At 37.2% G+C, this 9,964-nt stretch overlaps 1 protein-coding gene across 2 annotated transcripts in view; it reads left to right on the top strand.

Annotated features, from left to right (window-relative positions):
* Positions 1–9,964, top strand: part of stag1a (stromal antigen 1a) — a 67,555-nt gene that overhangs the window by 36,824 nt on the left and 20,767 nt on the right. The window contains exons 2-10 of one of the 2 annotated variants that reach the window (XM_017436425.3): positions 2,113–2,304; positions 2,467–2,587; positions 3,083–3,238; positions 3,522–3,618; positions 3,813–3,889; positions 4,336–4,540; positions 8,676–8,827; positions 9,167–9,240; positions 9,323–9,446. In XM_017436425.3, coding sequence (XP_017291914.1) covers positions 2,276–2,304; positions 2,467–2,587; positions 3,083–3,238; positions 3,522–3,618; positions 3,813–3,889; positions 4,336–4,540; positions 8,676–8,827; positions 9,167–9,240; positions 9,323–9,446 — 1,035 coding nt within the window. In that variant the 5' untranslated portion in view covers positions 2,113–2,275. Of the gene's footprint in view, positions 1–2,112; positions 2,305–2,466; positions 2,588–3,082; positions 3,239–3,521; positions 3,619–3,812; positions 3,890–4,335; positions 4,541–8,675; positions 8,828–9,166; positions 9,241–9,322; positions 9,447–9,964 lie in introns of those variants that run through there. The other variant, XM_037977681.1, reaches the window with a different exon arrangement.

Here is a 9,964-nt window from a genome sequence, read left to right on the forward strand (position 1 = left end):
CACCTGAGCAGTGCCACAGACTGATCGACTCCATGCCACGCCGCATTGCTGCAGTAATACAGGCCAAAGGAGGCCCAACTAAATACTGAGTGCTGTACATGCTCATACTTTTCATGTTCATACTTTTCAGTTGGCCAACATTTCTATAAATCCCTTGTTTTTATTGGTCTTCAGTAATATTCTAATTTTCTGATATGATGAATTTGAGATTTTCATTTGTTGTCATTTGTAATCATCAAAATTAAACGAAATAAACATTTGAAATATATGAGTTTGTATGTAATGTATAAATATAATATACAAGTTTCACTTTTTAAATGGAATTACTGAAATCAATCTACTTTTTCATGATATTCTAATTTTATGACCAGCACCTGTATTTCCCTCTAAACAAAATTTTTTATTTTTGTTTCTTTGTCTTAGTAAGTAAAATTGCCAAAAAATGTCAACAATTTATTATAAATCTTTAATTTTATATTGTAACAAACTACATAGTATTTCATATTTATATATCCCTCATTGAGTTTTGTTATCTTTACTTCAACCTTCAAGTACATTTTATAGCTTTGGGTCAAATTTGATTTAGTGAGGAAAAAGGACAGAAATGGTTCATTTGATTGTAGAAGATGCGGACCCCTAACCTTTTCCCTGCAAGTATTTTTAGTTCTATCACTGGATCTAATGGGAACATTTCTCTGTTTGATGCAATGCTTAAAAAGAGACATTTATGTCTGTTAGGTAGTTTTCTGTCTGTGCAGCAAAGGAGTCAAACACAGTAGAAGCTTTTGTGCTTACAAGTTGGGATAATTATAATAACACTCTTCAGTCTCTGTTGGACTGTGATTCTGCAAAGTTTTAAAAAAATCAAACTCCTAATTTATTCTTACAGAACTATGGATTACAGACTGTGAACGCTGATCCTCGAATCTACAAACTGAAATCCCTGTTTTTGCCTGGTGTTTGTTTCTCACAGCCATGTGATAGCAGACAGCCTGTTTCCCCCAGTGTGTGTATGTGGGGTGGGGTGGTGTGTGTGTGTGTGTGTGTGGGGGGGGGAGGTCGTGATGAAACACGGCCTCTCCTGCCTCTGCTGCTCAACACTACAAACACTAGACAGCATTTAAATACACACTCTCTTAGCCTGCCCCCTACTGTTGCCCAGTTCTACTTTCAAACACACATGCATGCACTTTTACACACTCTGGGGAAAATAGACCCCTAAAATCCTCCATGGATGAACAAAATTATTGTGGAACTTAATTGTTGGTTAAATGAGTCTTAGTGGATTTTTTCAGCCCTTTTCTGCTTATTAAAACCCAATTAAGCAGTTTGGAAATGGACGGGTTAGAGGACTTTGTGGAGCATACTGCCTCTCTTGGTTTAGTTTGGTACTGCTCATCCTTTGCTTTTTGATCTCAGCATATGATCATTTTAAAAACCACTAATCTTATTAACTTTGCTACAGTTTTTGACAATTTGCCTTTTCTGTCAGCATAAAAGGGCTTTTTTGTTTATAAAGTTTTGCATGTAAAAAGATTTTTTTTTTCTTTTACAAATTATGCCAGAGAATTATATTTACTCCAGCTCCTGATAGAGACAAAAAACAAATCTAACTGCATTTAATCATAAAGAACACATCTATAGTTTGTCACGTCTACAGATTGTTTTTTACAGTAAATTAATTAGCATGATTTCTCACCAGATTAGTGACTAAATTGTAAGCGATTTACTTTTGTTGAATCTTTCATGGTTTGTGCTTAAATAGTCTGACATCACTCCTTCAGAGTCCAAATCTCTTCCCACCTGACTCAGAATATTTTGCCCTTGTAGTTCTGAAATGAACCAGTTGGTGTTGTCTTTTCCTCACAGAAAAGGAAGACTAACTTGTTTTGTTTCAGTGACATTTAAAGTAAGTCAAGTTAGTCAATTTTTGTAATAATGTAGAAATGAAACACATTACAATCAATAGCATTACAATCAATAGCATGACAACGTTCTGTAGACGTTTTCTGTGTTCATGCTTAGTGGTATATTTACTTTTAAGTTGTATATTATATATACTATGGACATATTATGACATGCATTTTTTGTTTCTCTCTTTTTTTCCTGAAGCTGAAGTGAGTTAAGTGTTGGCAAGTTAAGCACCGTCGATCCAGAGACTTGTCCTTCCTACACTTCCAGCCCCCCTTCCCCTCACCCCTGCCATCTTGCACCTTGCTCTTCACACCTTGAGTCTCCTCATTTCTGAAGACACACAAGTCAACAAGCGACTACGATGATTACCTCGGAGCTTCCTGTCCTCCAGTAGGTGCCAAAAGATCATAGGGCTAAACCTAGACAAGAAATAATAATTCAGTTTGATCCTTTCTCTCAAAACATGTGACATTCTTCCATCCTTGAAGCCTTGTCCATCCTCATAGAACCAGAGCATTGAATGCTATCAAGTCTTGTGTTGTTCTTGTTCAGGGATTCCTCCAATGAGTCTGGGGCAACAGATGCTGTGGGTTTAAGTCTGAACATGAATGAGATGGAAGATCCGGAGATTAAAGGAAAGAAGAAAAGAGGGAGGCCTGGAAAACAAGCACAGGTATGAGCTGAAGGAAGACAATTTAGGTGAATTCATTTCACTCCTTGCCTCTATGCTGTCTGTGTTTGTGTTGTCAGTTTTGTGCATATTGTCATCGCTCACTTCCAGAAGACAAAAGCGGCCGAAAATGTTTTTGCTAATGTCTATGTTCGTGGTTTGAATGTGAGCAAAATGTCTCATGAACCACTGGGCAAGTTTTATTGAAACTAGCAGAAAGAAATCATTGGATGTCCATCTACAGCTGACAAACTTTTAGAGTCAGTCCAATTCAAGATGACTACTATAGCTTGTTGAAATTAGTCAACAAAATATTAACTATAACTTTAACCGATATTAACCACATACTGAGTGTGACATGTCATAAGATTTGACCAAAACACTTACAACTACAGCTATGTTTGTGAATGTGTAAATTGAAACGAAAAGAAGTTACAAACTTTCACATTTTTGTGAATGAGTTTGAGTTTGTGTGTAATTCATGTTTCATCTCCAAAGGCATCCAATAAGAAGCCACGAAAGTCACCGACGGACAAAGCCATGGGAATGGTCAGAGGGCGTGGCAAAGCAAACGGTGTGGCTCAGCATAATGGAAATGGCGGAGACCCTGTCACTCTGTTTGAAGTTGTCAAAGTGGGCAAGAGTGCAATGCAGGTGAGTGTAAACTTATGTAAAATAATAATGATTATTAGTTATGACTTGGTTTTGATGTTTTTTTTTTTTTTTTTTCAAAATTCAATTAGCAGAATATGCTGGCTTACATTTTGCAGTGCCTGTAATTAATCTCGAGGGTCTTTGAGTTTTCTTTTTTTTGTTATTTGCCATCAGTTTTTTAAAATTTGATGCCAGTGTCAATATAGATGCTGATAGAGTACAGACAAAATGGAGAAATAGAAAAGTGGGAAGTTTTTATTGTTTGAATTGTGGGTGCTTACAGTCTGTGGTGGATGAGTGGATCGAGTCATACAAACAAGACAGAGACTTGGCGCTGCTGGATCTGATCAATTTTTTCATCCAGTGCTCTGGTTGCAAAGGTGAGAATACACAATGTGCTTTTGCTTTATATGTTTTGTTCAAATATTTAAACTGTTATTGTCTTATAACAGATAACTGTTAACTGCTGCTGAAGCAATGAAATGTTCCTGATGCACTTGTATTGAAATCCATATTTATGTATGACCTCATTAGACAAACTAATCTTAGATCATGTCTCTTTGTTTGTAACCAGGGACTGTGAGGATAGAAATGTTCAGGAACATGCAGAATGCAGAGATCATCCGTAAGATGACAGAGGAGTTTGATGAGGTAACATTATGTTTTGTTTAGTTTGTATCTTTTGTTTTTTGTTTGATTTTAGTAAGTCTAAAACCTTGTTACCTACAGATCTGCAGGCTTGTTAGCTACACTCCTGCACTTTATCTCTGCTAGTTTGGAGCTCTAATTTAATCAAGAATTTTAGGGTCACAAGTATGAAATGTCATGAGAGAATAGAAATTAAATAGCCATTAGAGTTGTATGGAAATTCTCATCATTGGTTACAAATGTTTACTGAAACCCAGACAATTAAAAAAATGAAAGGGGAAAAAAAACATTTTTACTGTAAAACAATCTCTCTACAATCCATAATCCAATGCACAGCTGTGACACAGATGTAATATTTATTTAGAGCAAATTCACAAATGTAGCATGCACATATCAGCAGCAGTATAAACAGAACCCAGATCATGTGATGGATCTGTTTGTGTCAACAGGACAGTGGAGATTATCCTCTTACCATGCCAGGCCCGATGTGGAAAAAGTTTCGCTACAACTTCTGCGAGTTCATCTGTGTTTTGATCCGCCAGTGTCAGTACAGCATCATCTATGATGAATACATGATGGACACAGTGATTTCCCTCCTCACTGGACTGTCTGACTCTCAAGTGCGAGCCTTCAGGCACACATCGACGTTGGCAGGTATTCTTTGCTTTGATCAGTTAAAAACAACTTGGTGTTGATAAACACAGAGAGTGTAATATAAAATGCTGAGGGTAAAAGTTCAGTGTGTATGAGACTTGTGACTCTTTAACATTCTAATCTAAAGCTGTTTACAATTTGTTTTATATATATATATAAAACATATATATATATATATATATATATATATATATATATATATATATATATATATATATATATATATATATATATATATATATATATATAGCTCAATATTTGCTAAACCAAGTTTTTGTTTCCTGTGTACTCTCAGAGTTCCTGTTCCCTGCAAAATCCTGAAAACCTGTTGGACACAACTGGAAGGGGTTTTTGTGAGCCACTCACCTGATCTCATCCGTGTACTGCCTGTCTGCCTCCACCTGATAACCACACCCTCTCCTGCAACAATCGCTTCCTGAAAATGCTCACCGTTGGATCTTCACATTGGTGCATCAACCTGTACCTGTAAATACTCACCGTTGGATTCCACCGCTGCCTCTCGCCTACATCGCACTGTAAGAAAGCAATTCCACCCCCATCTGCCGAGTCTCATCGTTCTCTTTATCAACCAAATACTCGCCAGTTGTCCTCCTTTCCAGATCCGTTCCCATTTACCCTCTGGCACTGTAAATAAACTCACCTTTTATTCAGTCTCCTGAGTCTGTCTGTCACCCGGCTGCTCGCCTTTGACTATTTTGGTAAAACCTGACATGGGAAGCTGAAGAATAACTTGGCTGTTGGAGTTTTGGGTTGTTTCACACAATTAATTGCAACACACTGAACCATTTCACCCCCACACTATCCAAATTTGCTATTTACTGCCTTGTTGGCGTTTCTGTGTTTGGCACTCGATACGTCACACTTCTGAGTGATCACGGAAAATGCCAAAGAGACTCTAGTCGTATTTTTTTTTTTTCTTTTAATTTTAAATTACTGTAATTTTGTTCTGAAAACAAGCACCTTTAATGACTTTCTTTTGATTTGCTAGCTTCAAAACACTTTCACTTTTAAACAAAGTGCCCCAATGCTCTCTTGTTGTCAGCCATATTATTAATTAGCTAGCAACTTGTATTTTATTATTTTAAAGATAGTCCCTGTCCTTGCATAACACCCAAGGGGAAATTTATTTGACATTTGTTCTACCATTTTTATCAAAGTCCTCAGTTTGTTTCTGCTATGTATAGTATTGGATACCCCGATCCTTCAGAGATCATTTAATCTGAGAAGAATCTCACATACACTGTTAACCTTAAGATACCACTTTTATTTTGTAAAACACAAAGTTAACATGCAATAAATGATCAGATATCTGGAGACTTAACTGATCCCTCACAGGGCTTTTTACAGAAATAAAGATGCCTTTTGCCACTCCTGTTGCTAGGTGACATCAGAGAGTTGGATAACGAAACACTGAATCATATTAATTAAGAAATTCCAGCATCACAGTTTCAGCTAGCATAACTATATTTTATCTTGACGGATTACAGCTGAACTCAGGTATTTTCTGCAAATAAATTAGCCTGTGAAAATAACTCCTTCCAACATCTTTCCTTTTGAGGCCTTGAGCAAACAAAGTTTGACACTTTAACACTTTGAAACTACGTAAATATTAAGCAAATTAAATAATTTTTAACTCCTGTAACACTAATCAAACAATGTTATTATATATCATAAAAAAAGCATTTAAAGAAAAAGATAAAGACCCTTCTATAACTAGATGGTAGTCCTGTGTCGTTTCCTGTGGCCCCGGACAGTCCTGTAGGGAAACCCCGTACAATATAACAGTATAAATAGCAGCGACCACCGTGACGCTGTTCAGTTACGGCCTAGCAACCTTTGGCTTCAGGTAGTTTTGTCGCTTTTAACGCTTCTTTGACATGTATATCGTCTGTACCGGTCTTATAACACCTTTAAAACACGATGTAACTCTTTACAGCTTAATAAGCTACATTTATAAGAGCTGCATGTCACATAGGAGAACACTACAATTAGCTAGCTACAAAATTAAAATTAGCGTTGTGGTTTAGCTACTTTTACTGTTCCACTCCAGTACTACACCGAGTATAAACATGGCCAGACGCCCACATAGACTAAATACCTTTAAATGTAACAGTAAGAAAATAAGGAAAAACGTATTAAAATAATAATGCAGCTTAGCTAACACAGCCCCGTATAGTAAATGAGCTAAATTGTTAAAAAATGTCTACGTCAACATCAGTAATGCTAACTAACCTAGCAGATGTTTGTCACTACAGGTCCCTGCTGTACGTGTAAAAACTAAATTATTGATTAAATTAATTATATAAGGGGCTAGTCAGGGTGCTTTTGTTTTAATATAACTTATTGAGTTGGCTAACCCAATGACAGCAGTCAGGAGATTTACGGTGTGCATTTTTGCTAAAAGGTGGGGGTTGTTAGCTTCTTTTTTTAAAACAGGCGGGACGGGACAGCCTCCTGGTGCCGTGGTTTGAACGTCACAGGGGATGGCTGATAAATGTGGTTCGGGCAGGAGCAGAGGGGAGCAGGACCGCCTGAATCCGTGGAGGACCGGCCCCGGTAAGTCGCTCCTCAAACAGCTGCTGTTTTCACTAAAAAAAAACATCAGCTGCTTCGGTTCTGTCCGGACAGCAGCTGAACACGGTTTTTGCTCTCTGACCGGAACAGTGGAGTATCTGCGGGTCTCATTGTTTTTTTTATTGTTTTGTTTGTAAACCCAGCCTGCTCACAACACAAAGAGCAGCCCTGCAGATCCACGGTGAGACCCGCAGCTCACAGATTTACTGCTGCTGGCTTCGGACACTTTTCTAATGCCGGGGCTTCAAATAACAACAACAAAAACACTACTGTGTCGTAACTTAATTTGCGTCATTTGTTACAAAGCGACAATGTAAACAACAACAAATAAACCATTGCCTATTTGATGAGAGAAGCGACGAGCTGGTGCAAGACTTGGTTAAAAAGATCCACTTTATACAAACTAAACGCGTCATTTAATGTCTCCAAATGTCTGTGATCGCTTTTTGCTGTAAGAGTTAGAGCTCATTTCCTTACTGCCTAAGTTGTAGGCAGGACAGGTTCGCGGCAAAAGTAGACATCGCGAGAGTTTTTTCTTACAGGATTTGGAGAGATTAAGGTGGAGCAGTGAGCCATGTGAGCCAAATATGGCCATTTTTACCTCTTGTCTGTCTGATAATACGGATAAAATCCATTCAAAGCGGCGTTCAATGACCAACTTAAGCGCCGTCATATTCGCCGCTTCTGACGTTTATTAAGGTATTAGACAGGGTCTTCTTCAATGTTTCAAGGCCCTGCCCATACTTTTTTTTTATCCACTCAATTTAAACTCCAGCCATCCAATAGGAGCAATACAGACCACACTAATTCATCCCAGATCAGCTGCGCTGAAGAGATTTTTTTTGTCCGATTTCATTTATTCTGCAGCACTTCTGTACCCATTAATCATGTTTGATGTATTTACAGTCCAATACAGTAAACAAACTACATAATGCTTTTTGNTCTCAGTCCAGAAATGTGCAGTTCTAGGCACAGCCAAGATACTGCGCAGAACCCTCAAGCTCCCAGGCCTCTGGTAGAGGACCCGAGCTCAGAGGATGAAACAAAGACCACCCGCGGAGGGTGAGAAGGGAATTTTTTTTTTTATATATATATATATATATATATATATATATATATATATATATATATTAACTATGATGCTGAAGGTGAATGTGTGATGACTTTTTTGTGTGCATGCGTGTGGTTTCTTGTTTGTTAGCTAAATATCTCATGAACCAGTGGGTGGATTTTATTGAAACTCACAGAAAGTTATGTACACCTACAACTGATTAACTTTTTGAGTCAACCCAATTCATGATGTGGTCATCCTCCAAGCTCTAACAGATATTACAAAGGTCTTGCAATATTGCGTTACATAGCACCTGATGTCATTTACAAGGTATGACCAAAATAGCTATAACTGTAATTTCTAATCATAAGATATTACTTGTTTAAAACTCTGGTATGAGAAGTGGTGGGCGATATGCATTCTTTCAACAAATGTTTGGCCTTCAATTAGTATTGAACTTAATACTTTAATTTTTGTCTCTGTGTGCAGCAATGAAGTTGATGACGGCGCTGGTTAACGTTGCATTGAACCTCAGCATTCACCAGGACAACACCCAGAGGCAGTACGAGACTGAGAGGAACAAGATGGTTGGTAAACGAGCCAATGAGAAGCTAGAACTGCTGCTACAGAAGAGGAAAGAGGTTAGCTACTGTTTGATACTAAAACTAATACATATATGACAAATTATTAGAATAAGACTAAAGCTAGAGTTTTTTCATGTAAGAAGAAGAAAGGGCTTCATTTCATCAGTTTTTTTAACTATAAGGAATGTATTTGTAGGATGTTGCATTTTTCCCTCCATCAGACGTAGCCTATGAAATGAAGAAACAAAATGAAAATCTGAAATGTATTGCTGAAAGTTAAGATAAAAAAAATGTCACAAAATACAAGTAGGACTGTTGATTAGCTGTCCATGAAATTATGTTGTAAGAAGTTTTAGTTAAAGTAGTCTGTAATTGATGTGTGTTTTTCTTGTACAGCTCCAGGAGAACCAAGATGAAATTGAGAACATGATGAACTCCATCTTTAAGGGCATCTTTGTGCATCGCTACAGGTAAACTTTCATATTGATGATTCATTTTAAAGATAGTGACAAAGAAAACATTACAATGGTAAGTGTTTTTATTTCACTTTAGGGATGCTATTGCTGAGATCCGAGCCATCTGCATTGAGGAGATTGGAGTGTGGATGAAAATGTACAGTGATGCATTTCTCAATGATAGTTACCTGAAATATGTTGGATGGACACTACATGACAGGGTGAGCAACAACTGTTTGTTGTGTTGTGAAGGCAAACACTTCCGAAGTTCCAATAAATAAACTAAAAACTATTTTTTAACTGAGATATTTTTGCTTAAACCACTATCTGACTGGGTGTCACTCGTCAGCGACATTAATGAGGAAGACTACAAAACATTCCCGGGGATTCTCAGTTTCCTCACCTAAATTACAGAGGCTCACAGTCTTGTTGCTTGAATTTTGAACATGTTTAGAAAACACTGTGCAACAAATTATCTCTCAAAATAGTTCCGTAGTTGTAATGGGCGTCCCAAACTCTTCTTAATTTATTTTGTGTAATTCTAGAGCACTGGTGCTGTATTTTGACACCTGATCAGGAGTTCTCCTTCTGACATACAGGTGCTGGTCATAAAATTAGAATATCATGAAAAAGTAGATTGATTTCAGTAATTCCATTTAAAAAGTGAAACTTGTATATTATATTCATACATTACATACAAACTCATATATTTCAAATGTTTATTTCGTTTAATTTTGAT

This window comes from Kryptolebias marmoratus, linkage group LG10, assembly GCF_001649575.2.
Source record: "Kryptolebias marmoratus isolate JLee-2015 linkage group LG10, ASM164957v2, whole genome shotgun sequence".
Classification (NCBI taxonomy): domain Eukaryota; kingdom Metazoa; phylum Chordata; class Actinopteri; order Cyprinodontiformes; family Rivulidae; genus Kryptolebias; species Kryptolebias marmoratus.